Source organism: Salvelinus fontinalis, chromosome 9 (assembly GCF_029448725.1).
Source record: "Salvelinus fontinalis isolate EN_2023a chromosome 9, ASM2944872v1, whole genome shotgun sequence".
NCBI classification, from domain to species: domain Eukaryota; kingdom Metazoa; phylum Chordata; class Actinopteri; order Salmoniformes; family Salmonidae; genus Salvelinus; species Salvelinus fontinalis.
The window spans coordinates 49,037,828-49,060,280 of NC_074673.1; the positions used below are offsets into that span (position 1 = coordinate 49,037,828).

A 22,453-nucleotide genomic window follows, 5' to 3' on the forward strand; every position below is an offset into this window, starting at 1 on the left:
CCTACACACAACACTGTCAAAGTGGAATTGAAATGAAAAGCTGAAATTTCAGGAGTTAAAATGCACATAACAAGTCACATAATAAGTTGCATGTACTCTCTTTGTGTGGAATAATAGTGTTTAACATGACTTTTTGAATGAAAACCTGTACCCCACACATACAATTATCTGTTAGGTCCCTCTGTCGAATTTGTATTAATCCGAAGTGTATTAATTACACTTTGGATGGTGTATCAATACACCCAGTCACTACAAAGATGCAGGCGTCTTTCCTAACTCAGTTGCTGTAGAGGAAGGAAACCGTTTAGGTATTTCACCATGAGGCCAATGGTGACTTTAAAACAGTTACAGAGTTTAATGGCTGTGATAGGAGAAAACTGAAGATGGATCAACAACATTGTAGTTACTCCACAAGGAAGCCTGTACAGAATACAAAATATTCCAAAACATGCATTCTGTTTGTAAAAAGGCACTAATGTAATACTGCAAAATATTTGGCAAAGCAATTCACTTTTTGTCCTGAATACAAAGTGTTATGTTTGGGGCAAATCCAATGCAACACATTACTCAGTACCACGCTATATATTTTCAAGCATAGTTGTGGCTGCGTAATGTTATGGGTATGCTTGTAATCGTTAAGGACTGGGGAGTTTTTCTGGATAAAAAATAAACTGAATGCACTATAAACTGAACAGGCAAAATCCTAGAGAAGAGGCTGATTCAGTCTGCTCTCCACCAGACACTGGGAGATTCACCTTTTAGCAGGACAATAACCTAAAACACAAAGCCAAATCTACACTTTAGTTGCTTATCAAGAAGAAAGTGAATGTTCCTGAGTGGACAAGTTACAGTTTTGACTTAAATCTACTTGAAAATCTATGGCAAGACCTGAAAATGGTTGTCTAGCAATGATCAACAACCAATTTGAAAAAGTTGGAAGGATTTCCAAAATAATAATGGGCAAATGTTGCACAGTCCTGGTGTGGAAAGCTCTTAGAGACTTACCCAGAAAGACTCATAGCTGTAATCGCTGCCAAAGGTGATTCTAACATGTATTGACTCAGGGGCGTGAATACTTATGTAAATGAGATTTCTGTATTTAATTTTCAATACATTTGCAAAAATATGTTTTCACTTTGTCTTTATGTGGTATTGTGTGTAGACAGGTGAGACAAATAAAATTATTTTATCCATTTTCAATTCAGGCTGTAACACAACAAAATGGGGAATACGTCAAGGGGTATGAATACTTTCTAAAGGCACTGTAAGTACCTAACAGTGTGTGCCGTAAGTGTATCTGAAGTATTTTATAACTGTAGAACCTGTCATTGGTTCTACCTGGAACCGGAGGGTTCTTCATGAGAGGGTTCTAAATGGAACTCAAGTGTTTTGGCAAGTGTCTCATTCCAGTGTCTGTGGGTATTTGCTCCTCCCTTGTACTTGATTGATGCATTATGGTCACTAATTAGTAAGGAACTCCCCACACCTGGTAGTCTAGGTCTTAATTGAAAGGAAAAAACTAAAACCTGCAGATCCTTGGCTCTCCATGGAATGAGTTTGACACCCCTGCCCTACAGGGACAAAATGAAGAACCTTTTTTGGTACAAACTAGCACCTTGTATTTTGAGAGTGTACTACTCGTCCAATTATACAATCTCATAGCAGGTCTTGATACAGTAGAACCTATAGGTATACTTCAAATCACACTCATGTACAGTGTCAAACGAGTATGCATTATTTACTGTACAAGCCTCACAAGGATGTTTTTCTCGTTTTATCCCATTCATCAAAAAATCTTATTATTTTCTGTTGTCTGAATTGTGTAATTTTGGGCTTCTCCTGAATTAGCTTGATAGGGAGACAGTACTGCAGCACCCAACCCTAAATGATTCACTTCCTGTTTAGCTTGGTGCAAGACTTTTGAGCGGTCCAAAAATAAATCACTACAGTTGAGTTTTTCCGAGAGGCATCCTGCTATCAGACACTTCCTAAGATAACTGTGATTGAAGTTTCAACAGTTGTCCAATTGACCCAGATACAAGTGAGAGTAGCTTCCATCTCTCATTTCCTCTCCTAAAACAACTCACACTAGGCAGTGTTTTTCTGGGAGCATAGCACAAGGTGGTTTAAAACCTCAATACTTTTGGCTCAACTACCTATGTTTGTCTCAAGGTTCTTCACTCTTGGGGATGCAGGCTTTTGTTCCAGCACAGCCATAAAACACCTGAATCAGCTAATCAAGGTTTTGATTGGTTGAATCATGTGTAATGGTGCTAGCCACACTGAAGACAATGTGGCCCTCCAGAACCAAGAGCAAAGACCTCTGATCTCGATGGAACCGTAGTGTGAAGATTCTCTTACCGGATGGTTCCGCTGAATAAGATGGGGTCCTGGAGGATGATGGAGAATCGAGACCTCAGGGTCTGCAGAGGCAGCTTGGCGATATCAATGTCATCAATGATGATACGCCCTGTTGGGAGAGTTGATCAGCTATGTTGGATTGACCCAGTCACGCACAGGAGCTTATCGGGAACTTTAGTTTTAGTGTCGTAACAGTAGGCAGTGTTTACCCTCGAACATGTCGACCATGCGAAAGAAGGCCAGGGAGAAAGAAGACTTCCCACTTCCTGTCCTGCCACAGATCCCCACCTGGAAACCACAGGAAGTCTGTTTCATCTTCATCACCGCTACACAAGTCTACAGTCTAAATTCTCGACTCCCTTCCTTCCATTTATCTCTATGATACCTTCTGCCCAGGGCTGATGTGGGCGTTGACTTGTTTGAGGACAGGTTTCAGGGTGGTGTCGTAACGCACACTCAGGTTCTCAATCTGAATCTCCCCCTGCTGTGGCCAGCCATCTGGCACCTGAGATGCAGCTAGAGGGAGAGAGGGGAAGAGATAGGAGAGACAGACAGAGAGAGGGAGAGACAGGTGAGCGCCAGGAAAAGCAGAAGAGAGAACTGCTCTGTGGCGACTAGGTACGGTGAGGTTGGGATGTCCCATGTTCCACAGGAGTAAGCCTTTACTCCAGAACTTGAGCATGCCTGGGATATACTGTAGGCAGTGGTAAAAATTGAGCCAGAGCTACCCAGTTTGGGCTGGAGCTAGGGTTAGGTTTAGACTTAAGGGTTCAGGTCAGTGCATGATTAGGGTTAGGGTTGAACCGGGATGTGGATCGGAAACTAGTGTTAGGGTAAGTGTTGGGGCTGGACCTAAGAGGTGGTACGGTACTCACTGAGCAGTCCTTCGTAGTTCTCAGGCTCAGTCTGCAGCAGACCATTGATTCTCTTGACTGAACCCAGCTGAACCTCCATGTCTGCCAGGTTACGAACCATCCAGTTCAGGTAGTTAGACACCTGGGACACAGAGACACAGTCCGATCAGACAACCTCATTATGGACCTGCAGAGAGACAGGTACTGTAACGAAGGTGGAGACATGAGTTTCACTAAATTAGGGGCTTGACCTCAGTCCTGTCATCAAGAAATATGTGACTATATTAGAGGTTAGACCTTAGACACACACACACACACACACACACACACACACACAAAGCAGAACGGTCCTCACCATGAGTGCGTAGGTGAGTCCCAGTCCTACCAGGCCAGTGGAGAGGTGGTTATACAGAGAGTTAGTGATGGAGGCCACAGCTGCTATCAGAACCACACAGGCACCTATGTACTCCTACAGTATAGAGAAACAGCATAATAGTGAACATACAGACCCATATGTATCCTAGTGTACAGAGCAACAGCATAATAGTGAACATACAGACCCCGATGTATCCTAGTGTACAGAGCAACAGCATAATAGTGAACATACAGACCCATATGTATCCTAGTGTACAGAGCAACAGCATAATAGTGAACATACAGACCCCGATGTATCCTAGTGTACAGAGCAACAGCATAATAGTGAACATACAGACCCATATGTATCCTAGTGTACAGAGCAACAGCATAATAGTGAACACACACACTTATATACTCCACGGAGAGAAAACAAACCGTTAACACACAGGTAACCATTTAGTGCCATAGAAATAGAAAAAATACTCCGTATCAAATCCATATCATCCTGTCATATTCAAAATTCCCATAGAGGAAACAGTCACCCAATAAAAAGTGAGAAAACATGGAAGAACTTGATCAGCACGGGCCATACAAGTCAAGTAGAGTAAACTCTAGTTTAGAGTAGAGCTCATTACCATGCGGACCTCTAGCCAACGATTGGCTGCTGTGAGAAAGAGCGAGGCGATGTTGTTGGCATCAGTGAACTCCAGTAACCTCTGTCTGAACTTGGGCTCATACCTGGGAGGAGAGAACCATTGAGTAACATGTGTAAGTGGCGAAACACACAAACTCCTAGCCGTTGCTGTCAAAATGGATGAGTTTTAAAAAAATCTTTACTTGAAGGCCCGGATGGTGGTGAGGCCCTCCACTGTCTCTGAGAAGTGGGACAGGAGAGGGAGCTGGGTACTATCCTCCAACTGCTGGAGGTCCCTGACCAGGGAAAGAAAGCAGGAGATGGAGAGGGAGATACAAGACAAATAAAGAGACAGACAAAGGGGGGAGATACTGAATACACAGCAGCAAAACAAGTGACAAAATCCCAAACCAAGCGCTCACCTAGAAGCGACCCGGAAGTACTTCTGTATGAAGTAGCAGGCGATGGCCAGAGGCACCAGAGCAATGAGGAACACAGGGGTCACGTAGGAGATGACCCCCAGGGCCGACACACACAGCAGGGTGGAGCGACTCAGACACTCCAGGGTGGCAGGGATGTGCTGGGGACACAACCACCAATGAAACATTACATTGCTACCATCTACCAGGAAAAGCAAGCAATGGGTTCAAAGGCTGAAGCTACTGCCACAGCCATGAAGACAAATAGGAATTTGAAAGTTCCAAGGCAGTATGGTGGTGGCTATTGCCACTGTTAACACACAGAGAAAGGTGGTGCTAAAATACCTGGTCTATGGTGTTGGTGTCAGAGGAGAACCTGTTGAGGATGCTGCCCAGAGGAGTGGTCTCAAACAGCCTGGAGGAGACAACCACATACTGTAGATACACCTTATACAGCATGGTTCATATTTACAGCAGATTATTATACCTGAAACGCACAGTTATAGTCAGAAGTTTACATACACTTAGGTTGGAGTCATTAAAACTCATTTTTCAACCACTCCACAAATTTCTTGTTAACAAACTATAGTCTTGGCAAGTCGATTAGGACATCTACTTTGTGCATGACACAAGTCATTTTTCCAACAATTGTTTACAGACAGATTATTTCACTGTATCACAATTCCAGTGGGTCAGAAGTTCACATACACTAAGTTGACTGTGCCTTTAAACAGCTTGGAAAATTCCAGAAAATTATGTCATGGCTTTAGAAGCTTCTGAAAGGCTAATTGACATAATTTGAGGCAATTGGAGGTGTACCTGTGGATGTATTTCAAGGCCTGCCTTCAAATTCAGTGCCTCTTTGCTTGACATCATGGGAAACTGTGAAAAAAATTGTAGACCTACACAGGTCTGGTTCATCCTTGGGAGCAATTTCCAAACGCCTGAAGGTACCACATTCATCTGTACAAACAATAGTACGCAAGTATAAACACCATTGGACCACGAAGCCGTCATACTGCTCAGGAAGGAGACGCGTTCTGTCTCATAGAGATGAACATACTTTGGTGCAAAAAGTGCAAATCAATCCCAGAACAACAGCAAAGGACCTTGTGAAGATGCTGGAGGAAACAGGTACAAAAGTATCTATATCCACAGTAAAACAAGTCCTATATCGACATAATCTGAAAGGCTACTCAGCAAGGAAGAAGCCACTGCTCCAAAACCGGCATAAAAAAGCCAGACTACGGTTTGCAACTGCACATGGGGACAAAGATCGTACTTTTTGGTGAAATGTCCTCTGGTCTGATGAAACAAAAATAGAACTGTTTGGCCATAATGACCATCGTTATGTTAGGAGGAAAAATGAGGAGGCTTGCAAGCCGAAGAACACCATCCCAACCGTGAATCATGGGGGTAGCAGCATCATGTTGTGGGGGTGCTTTGCTGCAGGAGGGACTGGTGCACTTCATAAAATAGATGGCTTCATGAGGAAGGAAAATTGGGTGGATATATTGAAGCAACATCTCAAGATATCAGTCAGGAAGTTAAAGCTTGGTCGCAAATGGCCCCAAGCATACTTCCAAAATTGTGGCTAAATGGCTTAAGGACAACAAAGTCAAGGTATTGGAGTGGCCATCACAAAGTCCTGACCTCAATCCTATAGAAAATTTGTGGGCAGAACTGAAAAAGCGTGTGCGAGCAAGGAGGCCTACAAACCTGACTCAGTTACATCAGCTCTGTCAGGAGGAATGGGCCAAAATTCACCCAACTTATTGCGGGAAGCTTGTGGAAGGCTACCCAAAACATTTGACCCAAGTTGAACAATTTAAAAGGCAATGCTGCCAAATACTAATTGAGTATGTAAACTTCTGACCCACTGGGAATGTGATGAAAGAATAAAAGCTGAAATAAATCATTGTCTCTACTAACAGGATATTTTTACTAGGATTACATGTCAGGAATTGTGAAAAAAGGAGTTTAAATGTATTTGGCTAAGGTGTATGTAAACTTCCGACTTCAACTGTATGTTTTAAAGCTCATCTGTACCACCTTGAGTAGAAAAAGCTGATGACACATCAGTAATGCTTCTGTTACAAATTCTATTCCTCTGGGGATTTTGAGGAATTGAATTTTAAAGCAAGAAGACAATGGAAGTAACTTTTCCTCTTGGCCACCACATCTAAAACGGTTCGGTACAGTGTTGAGTCGTTCGCGAACGAGTGTCTCTTTTTGAACGGATCTTCTTGGTGAACGTCGGGAACCCGAATTGCATCGGTGAAAGAGCCGTTCATTTGGCTCCCAAATTTGCATACTGCTACCACTGCTTTTTGAGCTCAAAACAAATTGTTTCTGCAGACAAGGTAGAAACTAATTATCTACAAAGAGGGTGAATCCTGATTGCAGAAACAGTCAGTAGAGGGGGAGAGCGTGTCAATCTGGTCCACGCTGATTCTTTCAGTGGCAAAAAATATATATCTATCTAATCATTTGGCCAGGTACACATTTATTTGAACATGATTTGACATAATGGTAACCTAATTTTTGGGCTTCACATTGGACATGAGCTTTTTTTTAATGGTTCTAGGTTGGTTTCTTTGGCATTTTGAACGAAGAGCCGTTTGGGAGCCAAATGAGCTGGACCCCGAAACAGACTTAGAATGCCCATCACTAGTACAAAAGCCCAACCACAGAGTCATTAGTTATCGGTGATCTGACACTGCGCTGGCGTTGCCGTGGTTTCAGTGTGTGGCAGGCAGATGGGCCTCTGGGTAATGGGGCGGAACACAGTGTTTACAGTGTCTCACCAAGCAACCCAAAATGACCGATCATCACACACACACACTAACGCATTATACACAGGCACATACACACTCACAACCTGCCCTCCCTAGAGTAGTAATAGGTACCATAAAATGCACGTGATGCATCAAACCTACACATGAACGCACACACCTTTACCTCATAGGGGCCAGTATGATCTTGCTGAGCAGGCTGTGGTGTAGTTCTTTCGCCACTCTCAGGCCTGTCCACTCTACGGCCACAGAGGTGACCAGACACAGAACGATGCCCAGACAGCACAACACACTGAACACCGACAGGTACCACGAGTGGCTGAACCCACACTCCTACAGGGGGTACACAGGGAGAAGAGGGTGGGTTAGAGAGCTGTGTGTGTGTGTGTGTGTGTGTGTGTGTGTGTGTGTGTGTGTGTGTGTGTGTGTGTGTGTGTGTGTGTGTGTGTGTGTGTGTGTGACTAGACAACAGGATATATGATAAACAGTAGCAGTACTGTATATGATGATTGTACGTGCGTGCGTGTAGAGTCAGTTTAAATGTGTGTGCATGTTATGTGTGTGTAAGCAAATTATGAAGTGTGTGTGTATGTAGTTTGAGCTTCATCACACTCTGAGGTCATTAGAGAACACGTCACAAACCAAAATAACATCACACCCCTTCTCTCACGGACACTCTCTCTCTCACACACAGAAAAATACTATAGTTTAATATAGAATACTACAGTACTTACTATAGAATTCTATAGTAAATTGTAGAATACTGTAGAATACTACACTACACACTCTAGTATCCCTCAATCATTGGTAGTACTTACTATAGAATGTTGTAGTATACTGTAAAAATACTATAGTAAATATTAAAGTATTATCCGAGAAAAAAAACATTTACTACAGTTACGTCCACAAAAACACTACAGTCCGTAAAAACACTACATTTTAAAAAATTGTCTACGGAAACTGTACTCTTAGTATTTCTTCAGGAGGTTTCCTCAAGGAGAAAGCCTCCACTTCTATGTCAAAGATAATAAAACAAAAACGCTATAGTAAATACTACAGAAATGTGTGCAAAAACAATACAGTAAATACTATAGTATAAACTACAGTTATTTTACTACAGTATGTATACTATTGATAACTGTAAATACTACAGTAAATACTACATTATTCATTGTAGTGTCTTTGCTGACTTAATACTACAGTGAATACTACAGTGAAATCAGACAAAGCACTACAGTGAATACTATAGTATGTATACCATAGTATACTGTAGTATCTTTTCATGTGGTCACACACACAAATACATACCAACACCTAGTTCCCTCTCAGAGTAACCCTGAGCTCTACCATCTGTAACATGAACTCTAGTGATGAGGAATAGTGACTAATGAGGCAAGAATTAGCTGACTACGTTGGCAAATGAATTAAAGTCACCAAAGCTGAACCGGCTAAATTTGGACATGGGTGAAACAACTGCTGACACTATATTGGGCCCCCACACCACCCCCACCCCTCCCTCCCTCTCTTTCTTTTCTCTCCATCTCTCTCCCTCTATTTGTCTGCCTGTCTCTATGTCACTCTCCATCTGTGCCCTGTCTTCTTTCCCTTCCTCTCGCCTCCTCCACTCTAATCCAGGGCAGTGATATTAAAAGATAAAGGCTAAATTAACCCCTGAGGTAATCTATATAGCGATTTAACACAATCAAACATTCAGAGCCAAACCCCCTCTAGCCAAGGATAATAAAGTGACTGGGGAAATGAAAGGGATATGTCTTACAAGTCAAATAATTAATTTATGTTTCCTTCAGATGAATTAATCAGTCAGACAATCACTGTAAGGGCCTGACAAAATGAATGGGCTTCTAATTCAAGGTCAAAGACAATTTAAGGGTTCTGTGCGTTGGAGATTTCTTATGTCCTCCCCAAAGTGTGAAAGACGGAGGGGGAAAACACTGAAGCTAATGAACACAGAAACACCTTTGATAATCAGACATTTGGGATGTAACCCATATGTGTGTGTGTGTGTGTGTGCAATTGTGTATGAGGGTGTGTGTGTGACGGGGAACAGCTGTGTTTGAGCCCCAGAGGGAGATGCAGCAGTGATTGTCATGCATACTGTCAGTCTTTCTGTTGCCAGATTGAGGTTTGTTCGGTGCAGTGGGCACGAGGTAGCCCTCACAGCTGCAGTGTGCATTGGGTCTCTGTTAGATAGCGTGACAAAGGTTTGGAGTGTGCCCACATGTCTGTGGCTAAATTGGCTCTGGTTAGAATCACTAAAGCAATAGAGCATTGTGTGTGTGTGTGTGTGTGTGTGTGTGTGTGCGTGCGTGCGTGCGTGCGTGCGTGCGTGCGCGCGCTCACATACGGTGTGTGAGAGAGGGAGTGAGACTATGATTAGGCTAATGTGTAAAAGTACGTGAAAGTGCAGACATGTCTATTTGTATGTGTGTGTGTGTTTGTACGTGTGTGTGTGTGTGTTTGTACGTGTGTGTGTGTGTGTGTGTTTGTACGTGTGTGTGTGTGTGTGTGTGTGTTTGTACGTGTGTGTGTGTGTGTGTGTTTGTACGTGTGTGTGTGTGTGTGTGTGTTTGTACGTGTGTGTGTGTGTGTGTGTGTGTTTGTACGTGTGTGTGTGTGTTTGTACGTGTGTGTGTGTGTGTGTGTGTGTGTGTGTGTGTGTGTGTGTGTGTGTGTGTGTGTGTGTGTGTGTGTGTGTACGTGTACGTGTGTAACTATCTACTGTATCAGCTGCTGTCCCCTGCCGCCCTCTGGATGACTGTATGAAATGTGACCTGGCATTAAGCAGAGGACACACAGTCTATTAATAAGAGGCTGGGTTTAGTAGCGCCAGGATAACCCACACACCTGCCACGGCCCTAATGTGTGAATGACACCGCTTACCCTCTCCTGTAATTATATATGCATGCTTGTGTGTGCGTATACTCAATTCCTAATAACGGTAATGACATTACACAACTGTAATTACATTACAATAGCAATGCCATTTGTAAAAAGGCTATCTAAGTGTCCAAATATGATTGTTATATTCTGAATACACAATGAGGTTGGGGAGACATTGCCATGATGAGAATATCAATCCTACCTTTGTGAGGGTAACATTTATTGGAACCTAGAAACGCTTCCGGTTATAATTCACAATCAACAGAGACTATGCAACAACAACAACAACAAAAAATATATATATACACACACACACAAGGGTCAACTCAGATAGTCTGTGTAGAATTTTTTTATAGCTATTTAGTTAGCCATTTAGCAGACTTATGGCTTGGGTATATAAGCTGTTCATTAGCCTGTTGGCGTCAGACTTGATGCAGTGGTACCGTTTGCCGTGAGGAAGCAGAGAGAACCATCTATGGCTTAGGTGGCTGGAGTCGTTAATGATTTTCCGGGCCTTCCTTTCACACCGCCTGATATAGATGTCCTGGATCGCAGGGAGCTTGGCCCCAGTGATGTACTGGGCTGTACGCACCAACCTCTGTAGCGCCATGCGATCGAGGGCGGTGCTGTTGCCATATCAAGCAGAGCTGCAGCCAGTCAAGATGCTCTCGATGGTACAGCTGTGGAACTTTTTGAGGATTTGAGGGCCCATTCCAAACCTTTCCAACCTCCTGAGGGGGAAGAGGCTCTGTCGCACCTTCTTCACGAATGTGGGCATGTGGAGCATCTGAAGTCCTTAGTGATTTGGAGTAACTTGGGGCTCTTGACCTGCTCCACTGCAGCCCGGTCGACGTGGATTTCCTGTAGTTCACGATCAGCTCCTTGGACTAAAGTTGAGGGAGAGGTTGTTGTCCCGGCACCACCCTGCCAGGTAACTGACCACCTCCCTGTAGACTGTCTCATCGTTGCCGGTGATCAGGCCTACCACCGTCGTGTCGTCGGCAAACTTGATGATTGTGTTGAAGTCGTGCAAGCCCAAGCAGTCGTGGGTGACCAGGGAGTACAGAATGGGACTAAGCACACACCCCTGTGGGGCCCCCGTGTTGACGGTCAGCGTGGCGGAGGTGATGTTGTCTACCCTCACCCCCTGGGGTCAGCCCGTCAGGATGTCCAGGATCCAGTTGCAAAGGGAGGTGTTCAGTCCCAGGGTCCTAAGCTTGGTGACGAGCTTGGAGGGAATGAACAGCATTCTCTCATAGGTATTCCTCTTAACTGCAGAGGCTTTAATCCAAACAGATCTAAAGGGTTTTTAGGTCTTGACACAGTTTTCCCATTCATGCAGTTCTTAATTGATATATGCAAATGAGACTACGTGTAGCTCATGGACAACACACACGTATGGAGGATCCATCTGAGAGAGTTTATGTGCATTACGTCTAGGTCAGAAGTACTGCATGTAAATCAATATTTGTTTTGTTGGTAACATTATTTGATGGTCCTATTTCAAATGTATTTACCTGGTATCTAAAATCAACATTGTAGTTGGCTGAATTATCATGTACAGTGGCTTGCGAAAGTATTCACCCCCGTGGCATTTTTCCTATTTTGTTGCCGTACAACCTGGAATTAAAATAGATTTTTGGGGGGGTTGTATCATTTGATTTACATAACATGCCTACCACTTTGAAGATGCAAAATATTTTTGTGTGTCAAACAAACAAGAAATAAGACAAAAAAACAGAAAACTTGCAAAGGGAGGTGTTCAGTCCCAGGGTCCTAAGCGTGCATAACTATTCACCCCCACAAAATCAATACCTTGTAGAGCCACCTTTCTCAGCAATTACATCTGCAAGTCTCTTGGGATATGTCTCTATAAGCTTGGCACATCTAGCAACTGGGATTTTTGCCCATTCTTCAAGACAAAACTGCTCCAGCTCCTTCAAGTTTGATGGTTTCCGCTGGTGTACAGCAATCTTTAAGTCATACCACAGATTCTCAATTGGATTGAGGTCTGGGCTTTGACTAGGCCATTCCAAGACATGTAAATGTTTCCCCTTAAACCACTCGACTGTTGCTTTAGCAGTATGCTTAGGGTCATTGTCCTGCTGGAAGGTGAACCTCCGTCCCAGTCTCAAATCTCTGGAAGACTAAAGCAGGTTGACCTCAAGAATTTCCCTGTATTTAGCGCCATCCATCATTTCTTCAATTCTGACCAGTTTCCCAGGCCCTGCTGATGAAAAACATCCCCACAGCATGACACTGCCACCCCCATGCTTCACTGTATGGTATTCTAGGGGTGATGAGAAGTGTTGGGTTTGCGCCGGACAGTATTCTCCTTGATGGCCAAAAAGCTACATTTGAGTCTCATCTGACCAGAGTACCTTCTTCCATATGTTTGGGGAGTCTCCCACATGCCTTTTGGCGAACACCAAACGTGTTTGCTTATTTATTTATTTAATCAATGGCTTTTTTTCTGGCCACTCTTCCATAAAGCCCAGCTCTGTGGAGTGTACAGCTTAAAGTGGTCCTATGGACAGATATTCCAATCTCCGCTGTGGAACTTTGCAGCTCCTTCAGGGTTATCTTTGGTCTCTTTGTTGCCTCTCTGATTAATGCCCTCCTTGCCTGGTCCGTGAGTTTTGGTGGGTGGCGCTCTCTTGGCAGGTTTGTTATGGTGCTATATCTTTACATTTTTTAATAATGGATTTAATAGTGCTCTGTGGGATGTTCAAAGTTTCTGATATTATTTTTATAACCCAACCCTGATCTGTACTTCTCCACAACTTTGTCCCTGACCTGTTTGGAGAGCTCTTTGGTCTTCATGTTGCCACTTGCTTGGTGGTGCCCCTTGCTTAATGGTGTTGCAGAGGGGGCCTTTCAGAACAGCTGTATATATACTGAGATGATGTGACAGATAATGTCAAACTTAGATTGCACACAGGTGGACTTTATTTAACTAATTATGTGACCTGTTGGTAATTGGTTGCACCAGATCTTATTTAGGGGCTTCATAGCAAAGGGGGTGAATACATATGCACACACCACAAGTAATTTTCATTTCACTTCACCAATTTGGACTATTTTGTGTATGTCCATTACATGAAATCCAAATAAAAATCTATTTAAATTACAGGTTGTAATGCAACAAACTAGGAAAAACGCCAAGGGGGGTGAATACTTTTGCAAGGCACTGTAAACTAACATTTCACCAGGTCCTTTAAAGTGAATACTACACTGTAAGGTAAAAAGTGTACTGTAGATTAAAGCGTTACCAGTGTTTTAAAAACACATTGCCATTTGGTTTAGTAGGACCAAATTGAAGCCTGTCACCTGACCTGAGCGACGGTGCAGTTCCTCCCGGTGGCTTCCATCTTGGCATTGATGACACGGGAGGTCCAGTGGGCCAGCCAGTAGTCGATGGCAACCATGAGGGAGTGTTTAAAGAGCTGTGATAGGAGGAGCAGCAGCAGGAGGAGGAGCCCTGCAGAGGACAGGTAGACCCCACAGGAGTGCCAGGGGATGGTGGTGCGGTGACGCATGGCCTGGGACATATTGTCATCCTCGTCACTGTCCACAGACTCTTCTGGAAGAACAGAGAGCTGCATGAGCGAGGGATAGACTGTGTGAGGGTGGGGGGGGGGGCTGTGTGTGTGTCTCCCCACTATATATACGCCCCTTCCATCTCGCCTCTCTCTGCTTCTCCCTTCCTCCTCTCGCCCCCTATATCCCGGTCTCTCTTCTTCTTCTTCTCCGTGTCCTTCTCTCTCTCTCGCTAATGGATACAATATGACAGGAGTATCTGTGTGGCAAGTGAGGAGCAGGAGGACTGGAAGTGAAATGGGACTCAGGAGAGGAAGGCTCTGTTTCAGCTACTGACTGAAAGACTGGAAGGCAGAGTGATAGGCCATTTCACAGCAGCTCAGGTGGCAAGAGAGGGGGAAGAGAAAAGACAGGGGGAAGAGAAGGGGGAGAGAAAAGACAGGGGGAAGAGAAGGGGAAGAGTAAAGACAGGAGGGAGAGAAAGGGAAGAGAAAAGACAGGGGGAAGAGAAAGGGAAGAGAAAAGACAGGGGGAAGAGAAGGGGAAGAGAAAAGACAGGGGGAAGAGAAAGGGAAGAGAAAAGACAGGGGAAGAGAAGAGAAGGGAAAGAGAAAAAGACAGGGGGGAGAGAAGGGGAAGAGAAAAAGACAGGGGGAAGAGAAAGGAGAAGAGAAAAGACAGGGGGAAAAGAAGGGGAAGAGAAAAAGACAGGGGGAAGAGAAGGGGAAGAGTAAAGACAGGGGGAAGAGAAAAGACAGGGGGAAGAGAAGGGGAAGAGAAAAGACAGGGGGAAAAGAAGGGGAAGAGAAAAGACAGGGGAAAGAAGGGGAAGAGAAAAGACAGGGGGAAGAGAAGGGGAAGAGAAAATACAGGGGGAAGAGAAAGGGAAGAGAAAAGACAGGGGGAAGAGAAGGGGAAAAGAAAAGACAGGGGGACGAGAATGGGAAGAGAAAAGACAGGGGGAAGAGAATGGAAAGAGTAAAGACAGGGGGAAGAGAAGGGGAAGAGAAAAGACAGGGGGAAGAGAAGGGGAGGAGTAAAGACAGGGGGAAAAGAAGGGGAAGAGAAAAGACAGCTGGAAGAGAAGGGGAAGAGAAAAGACAGGGGGAAGAGAAGGGGAAGAGAAAAGACAGGGGGAAGAGAAGGGGAAGAGTAAAGACAGGGGGAAGAGAAGGGGAAGAGAAAAGACAGCTGGAAGAGAAGGGGAAGAGAAAAGACAGGGGGAAGAGAAGGGGAAGAGTAAAGACGGGGAAAAGAAGGGGAAGAGTAAAGACAGGGGGAAGAGAAGGGGAAGAGTAAAGACAGGGGGAAGAGAAGGGGAAGAGTAAAGACAGGGGGAAGAGAAGGGGAAGAGAAAAGACAGAAATATAGCTACAGCTAAAGACAGAGCAGGGTCATGGCTAGAAGGGATCCAGCTTTTGTAAAATTAACGTCAAAAGTTAATTTTTTTAGTGGTTGTTGCATTTTAGCTAACCCTAACCCTTTTTCTAACCTTAACCAAATCCTCCTAACCTGCTACGAAAAGTCAAATCTGACATTCATTTGACAAAAGCTGGATCCCTTCTAGCCATGACCACACGACCAACTGGTCGTTCAGTCCTGTATCGATACATCATTTGTTTCCTAATGGGAAACATCATTTGTTTCATGTGTTGGGTTAGATCGAGCACGTAGAGCACGGACAGTAGACAGGACACATTGACCATGGGGAGCGGAGCAGTGCTGACAACTTCCTACCTATTCCCCTTATCTAAACATACATGACATCATGCAGGCAAGCCTCAGTGCTGATGACTGAATGGGCGTGTCTACGGGATAGGCCGGAGGGAGAGATCAGGAAAGAAAGAGCGAAGGATGGAGGGAAAGAGAGAGGGAGAAAACAAGAGAATGGAAACGGTACGAAATGGAGCATGGGTAGAGTCTGCGAGCTACAAGCCTACACGGGAGCCACACGGGAAGTAGTACGGAGCGCAGTTGCAACACGATGACACAGACTGGTCGCGACTGGGAACCACTCAGTAAAACCATGCGGACGGCCCAAACCTGCCACGTCTAAAAGAGCAGCGACACTCTGTGCTGGGGTTGTCTCAGTCCACACCGGGGTGCCACCAGAACACAGGAGACAACACAGAACACAGAATAAAGAGCACAGTACCACTACCGTGGCACTGTCGCCACAGCACATAAGATGCATTTGCCCTTAGATAGATCCTGATCTTGAGTCAGTTTTGTGGATAAAGGTAATGGTTTGGGGATGGGGAGGGTACGCTGATCCTAGATCTGTGCCTAAGGGCAACGTCTATCCGGACATCACAGCGGAGAGACACACACAGGGTTTGTCCCAATACTCTGAACCAGTGTGGGACTCTGGTCCTAGAGAGCAGCAGTGTGCTGGTTCTCGTTTCCCTCTGCTACTTTATTCTATTAATGGCATTGATTCTTCACCTGGTTTCAGGCCTAAAACCAGTTGTTGGTTGATGGGGAAGGATGAAAACGAGCAGAAAATGTAGCCCCCCCCCCAAGGACCAGATTCCCCCCTTTTCCGTTTCAACAGATCTTAAAAGACGTGGAAGTCTCTGGCCCAGGACTTGACTAGTCCACGTCTTTTACAGATCAGTGTTGACCAAGAGAAAAGAACGCAGAGTTTGAGCTGAGGTAGTTTACTGGAACATCGCCACAGACAGACCCCACAGGATCACACACACCATTAGTTCCACTTTAGGCTCAGAAACGGATACTCTGCAGAGGCATCCCATTTAAGAAACACTTTATTTTTTTTTAACACCTAGTAAATTTAGCTCCTGTCATTTTGTAGTCTCCACAAACAAAGCATACTGAAGTAACTATGCTCATGCTAACCGCCCTGGTTCCCATTAGCGAGTGATTGACAGTCGGTGTCCTTCAATTCCATTGGGAAGTTTGTGAACTTTGACCTCTCACCTTTGTCCTCCTCCTCAGTCTTGGCGGCCTCTTTGGAGTACATGGCCCTCCGCAGGTTCTTACGCTCCAACACCGTCATACTCTCAGGCACTGTCTCCTGGAGAATGCACACGGACACACATCAGAGTTTCAGCTGAGGTAGTTTGCTGAAATAGATTTGACCAGATGAATTTAAAACAAAGCAGGAAAAAAGGAGGCAAAAAGAGCAAGCCCAGGTACAAACGTCTCAATTCCTCATCAGTTGTGTGACCCTGTGACGAAGTCGGCCGTTACGTTGTGCACATAAAAAGTTCACACAACTGTAGCAGATTAAATTATGGAATATGTTTAACTCTGGCAGGTTATGAAATATTACTGAAAAAGCAGGGCCCTCTGATAAATAAACATGAACACATTCACACAATAGGGAATACAGTGCATTTGGAAAGTGTTCAGACCCCTTCCCTTTGTCCACATTTTGTTATATTATAGCCTTGTTCTAAAATTCTCATCAATCTTCACACAATCCCCCTTTATGACAAAGCAAAAACTGTTGCTTTTTGGGAGAAAATGTTGCTAATTAATGACAAATAAAAAAACAGAAATAGCTTATTTACATAAGTATTCAGACCCTTTGCTATGAGACTCGAAATTGAGCTCAGGTGCATCCTGTTTCCATTGATCATCCTTCAGATGTTTCTACAACTTGGAGTCCACCTGTAGTATAAGGCTGTAACGTAACAAAAAGTCAAGGGGTCTGAATACTTTCCGAATGCACTGTATCTGTATATGGTTGCGTTTACACAGGCAGCTACATTTTGGGGTGCGTTCAGTTCGCTCCAACATTCACTACATTGCGTGACTGTTTGTACTGAATGACACGTTTTTCCCTAACACAGTGCTCACGGTTCTTTAACAGCCGTTGAGGTATGTTTGCTCCCGTTTGGTGGGTGTGGCAAGGTGAGGCCTGATCAATATGGGTGTAAACATTTGAAATCACTAAAGCTCCTGCAGCACACCATACAAAATCATCACACCGTTCTTCAACTGGTTGTTCAGTACGGCACCGTTTCCGTTTAATTCAACATTACACACCGTTATTTCGTACTGAACGCAGGAGCCCTGATTTCACTTATTAGTCTTTTGACCAATCAGATCAGCTATTTTGACTAATAACTGGGCAAAAGATCAGAATTGGGCTGCCTGTGTAAACTCAGGCCTATGAGAGGTGAGGATGTGTCATCATCACACCCCTTTTGACCATTTCTGTTATGGCCATCTGGAGACACGCGGTCCGATACAGTACCTTCTCAAACTCTCCGTCCTGCCGGTGCATCAGGGTCTTCCACTGTTCAAAAAGCTCCGGTTCAGAGTTCTGGATGTCTTTCAGAGTCCCCTCGGTTTGAGTGGTCCCGTTCTTCATCGCTATGATCTGATCACGGAGGGAGAGAGTGACTGAATTAGTGACCGTCTGGATGTGAATGAAGAACGCTGCTTGTGGAACACAATACACACACATGCGTGCCTGCACACTCTACTCTCACCCAGTCGGCGTGGGGTAGGTACTGTAGTTTGTGAGTGACCAGCACCACAGTCCTCTTCTCTTCTCTCAGCAGTTTGAGGATGCCCTCCTGCATCAGGTGGTCACTCAGGTGGATATCCAGAGCTGAAAACGGGTCATCCTGAAACACACAACGGGACAGGTCAAAGAGAGGTACATGATTCCATGGGCTACAATCAAAGACAATGTATTGTAGCTTCATCTCAATGTTTCCAATGCAAAATAAATGAATACAGAGACGAGGTGAAAAGTGATTTGCAAAGGGGGGGAAATATTGGTTACTTTACTATTATCAGTTCTATGTGATTCAACAGGATTCTTTTTGATGAAGCTGAGGTCACCGTGTAGACCTAAGTTAGTGTAGACAGGTTCTCTCACCAGGAAGACCACGTTGGCCTGTTGGTACAGGGCTCTGGCCACACCTATACGCTGGCGCTGCCCTCCAGATAGAACTATACCCTGTGGAGAGAGAGGGAGGAGGGACAGAATGAATGGAGGTACGTTGAGCGTACAGTATCAGCGTTATCAGACCACATTACAGTGTATGTGTGTGTGTGCGTGATTAAGTGTCAGGAGCTCTCCCCAAAGGTAGACTGATGTATCTGCCCTCTTCTTCCTTTGCTGCCACTAAGACTCGCTGTAGTGGAATAATCTACTATCCACTTCTGTCTCTGCATAATAGGGTCATGCCTATTCTATAGAAGTGGTAGTGGACATCAATTAACACACACACATCACCCAGAACTAGAATCTTGCGTATGTTCACGTAGTCTATTCATGAGAGGTTACACAAACAGCAACATTACAGAAATAAACACCGCAATATTATTAAAACACACACACCTTTGTGACAGAAACACAACCAAGACCTGCTTACGTAACAGAATGATGCCTGAACAAAACAAACATGACAGTGTACTGGGCGAGCTCTGGTGAAGCTTGCTTCCTGTACATACAGTATAAACATCAAACAGACAGGTGGTGACAGGAGTCTCTATAGCGAAAGTCTGTCTATAACCTGAATACATAAAGATTATATAAAAGGTTATACTTGACTACAACTATTATAATGTGGTCCCCTTGATTGCCATTTAGTAAGTGAGAATGACAAGAGACAAGTACGAGTGGTCCAGAGCGACAGAAACAGTGACAGAGACAGTGACGGTGTGGGTCACTGACCCTCTCTCCGATCTCCGTCTGGTCTCCCTGTGGCAGGATGTCGATATCCGGCTGCAGGGAACACGCCTCAATGACAGCCTTGTACCTGGACAACACAGAAACAGATAATCAGATGACAACCGTGACATTAAAACAAATACCCTGAAATGTCAACGGGCTGGGGAACGCTGAACAGATTCCTAGTGATTTGTACCGTCAGAGTAACGATATCATGGTACCCTGTAAAAAAAATAGTTTTACCATAGTTTTTACGGTAGGCAGCCCGTTGGTACAGTATGTTAATGGTACAGTATGTTACCATAACCAGTTTTATGGTACCAATACTGTTACTGTAATCCATTTACAGTATCCAATACTCTTACTGTTATCTATGTACCGTCAGACAGCAACAGTATATCATTCTAAGGTTGTATTCAGGATAAACATCTCCACAGAGATGCGGCTCAACTGAAGAACATTTTAAGAGGATCAAGTTAAACAGTGAATGTCTAAATGGGTCTAACGCACGTAGAACTACGTGCATGCACGTTCGCGGGCGGAGTGTTTCGTTGCGTTCCACCCAGAGAGGAAGTCCGCCTTGTATAGTGTATATCCACTAGGGGGCTTGGGGAGTCAGAGACGCTTAACCAAGCAAGAGGAGCCAAGGCACTCTTTTTTGACTCTAGCTAGCGAGGACGTTTGAACTTCCGGATCCGGCGCTCTATGCTCGTTTACAAGCGCGAGCTACACGTCAGGCTAGTCTGGCGTTCTGTTTTACAACACTACTTTTTTTAGCCACAGAAGCAAACATGTCTCTTATTTGTATTGCAGGAGCTTGGACTGCTACTACTACTCATGAGAAGGGGGGGGGGGGGGGGGGGCTGAGAAAAATGGAGAATACACGTCTCTTGTCCAACCTAATGCGAAGCATTGACGAGAAAAGACATGTTCAATACTTTCGGAATGCGAGTTGCCAGATTTGTGGCAGCACACAGAAAAGCATCTCTGTGAGATATAACTTATAAGCCTGTAATCATGACAGTCTGAGCCATCGTCACGGAAGTGTGCCAGGCTATCTGGCAAGTCCTGAAGGTGGATTTTGTTGCTTATCCCTCCGTGGCACAATGGGCAGAACTCGCCAGAGATTTTGGGGATCGTTGGAATTATCCGTTTTGTGCAGGAGCTGTCGACGTAAAATATGTTCGGATCCGAGGTCCGGCAAACTTGGGCAGCGTACACTATAAACTACAAGGGCTTTTTCTCAATGTTCCTAATGGCAGCCTGTGATGCAAGGTACCAACTATATCCAGGTAAGATACACTAAATACATGTGACTATATACACGCGTGTGAAACTTATATCAATATAGATGCCAGGAGAACGCTACCTGCCCCAATGCATAGTGTCAACTGTGAAGTTTGGCGGAGGAGGAATAATGGTCTGGGGCTGTTTTTCAAGGTTCAGGGTTGAAGGGAAATCTTAATTCTACAGCATACAATGTCAATTCTGTGATTCCAACTTTGTGGCAACAGTTTGTGAACTGCCCTTTCCTGTTTCTGCATGACAATGCCCCAGTGCACAAAGCAAGGTCCATATAGAAATGGTTTGTCGAGATCGGTGTGGAAGTACTTGACTGGCCTGCACAGAGCCCTGAAGTCAACGACATCAAACACCTTTGGGATGAATTGGAACGCAGACTGTGAGTCAGGCCTAATCGCCCAACACAGTGTACGACCTCACTAATGCTCTTGTAGCTAAATGGAAGCAAGTCCCCGCAGTAATGATCCAACATCTAGTGGAAAACCTTCCCAGAAGAGTGGAGGTTGTTATAGCAGCAAAGGGGGGACGGACGGACCAACTCCATATTAATGTCCATGATTTTGGAATGAGATGTTTGATGAGCAGGTGTCCACATACTTTTGGTCATGTAGTGTAAGTTCTCTTTTTCTGGTTGATGACAGTTTGTGTCATGTTGTAAGCTACACACTTGGGTTTTGCTCTTCTTCTTGTTCACACTTTACAAATCACAATAAATATCCTGAGCAAAAATAGAAACGTAACATGTAAAGTGTTGGTCATGTTTCATGAGCTGAAATAAAAGATACTAGAAATGTTCCATATGCACAAAAAGCAAATTTCTCTCAAATTTTGTGCACAAATTTGTTTACATCACTGTTAGTGAGCATTTCTCCTTTGCCATGATAATCCATCCACCTGACAGGAGTGGCATATCAAGAAGCTGATTAAACAGCATGATCTTTACATAGGTGCACCTAAAAGGCCTCTAAACTGTGCAGTTCTCACACAACACAATCAAATCAAATTGTATTTGTCACATGCGCCGGATACAACAGGTGTAGACCTTACAGTGAAATGCTTATTTACAAGCCCTTAACCAACAATGCAGTTAAGAATATACCTAAAAAAAAGTAAGAGATAAGAATAACAAATAATTAAAGAGCAGCAGTAAATAACAATAGCAGTGCTATATACAAGGGGTACCGGTACAGAGTCAATGTGCGGGGACACCAGGTTACCAGGTGCCACAGATGCCTCACGTTTTGAAGGAGTCTGCAATTGGCATGCTGACTGCATGAATGTCCACCAGAGCGGTTGCCTAGAGAACTGAATGTTCATTTCTCTACCATAAGTCACCTCCAATGTCGTTTTAGAGAATTTGGCAGTAAATCCAACCGGCCTCACAACCGCAGACCACATGTAACCACGCCAGCCCCGGACCTCCACATCCGGCTTCTTCACCTGCGGGATCGTCTGAGACCAGCCACCTGTGCAGCTGATGAAACTGAGGAGTAATTGTTTGTATTAAAGCCCTTTTGTGGCGAAAAAACTCAATTCTGATTGGCTAGGCCTGTCTCCCAAGTGGGTGGGCCTATGCCCTTCCAGGCCCACCCATGGCTACGCCCCTGCCTAGTCATGTTAAATCCATAGGTTAG

At 44.4% G+C, this 22,453-nt stretch overlaps 1 protein-coding gene across 7 annotated transcripts in view; it reads right to left on the reverse strand.

The window, feature by feature from the left end:
- The window catches only part of LOC129862742 (ATP-binding cassette sub-family C member 8-like), a 131,421-nt gene that overhangs the window by 6,398 nt on the left and 102,570 nt on the right, over window positions 1–22,453 (reverse strand). For 6 of the 7 annotated variants that reach the window (XM_055934661.1, XM_055934663.1, XM_055934664.1 and 3 more), the window contains 16 exons: window positions 19,521–19,605; window positions 18,720–18,800; window positions 18,325–18,462; window positions 18,087–18,212; window positions 16,802–16,898; window positions 13,657–13,904; window positions 7,587–7,753; window positions 4,971–5,040; window positions 4,629–4,786; window positions 4,410–4,502; window positions 4,208–4,310; window positions 3,571–3,684; window positions 3,237–3,357; window positions 2,747–2,877; window positions 2,571–2,649; window positions 2,362–2,470 (listed from right to left, as the gene is read on the reverse strand). In XM_055934661.1, coding sequence (XP_055790636.1) covers window positions 2,362–2,470; window positions 2,571–2,649; window positions 2,747–2,877; window positions 3,237–3,357; window positions 3,571–3,684; window positions 4,208–4,310; window positions 4,410–4,502; window positions 4,629–4,786; window positions 4,971–5,040; window positions 7,587–7,753; window positions 13,657–13,904; window positions 16,802–16,898; window positions 18,087–18,212; window positions 18,325–18,462; window positions 18,720–18,800; window positions 19,521–19,605 — 1,920 coding nt within the window. The remainder of the gene's footprint in view (window positions 1–2,361; window positions 2,471–2,570; window positions 2,650–2,746; window positions 2,878–3,236; window positions 3,358–3,570; window positions 3,685–4,207; window positions 4,311–4,409; window positions 4,503–4,628; window positions 4,787–4,970; window positions 5,041–7,586; window positions 7,754–13,656; window positions 13,905–16,801; window positions 16,899–18,086; window positions 18,213–18,324; window positions 18,463–18,719; window positions 18,801–19,520; window positions 19,606–22,453) is intronic. The other variant, XM_055934662.1, reaches the window with a different exon arrangement.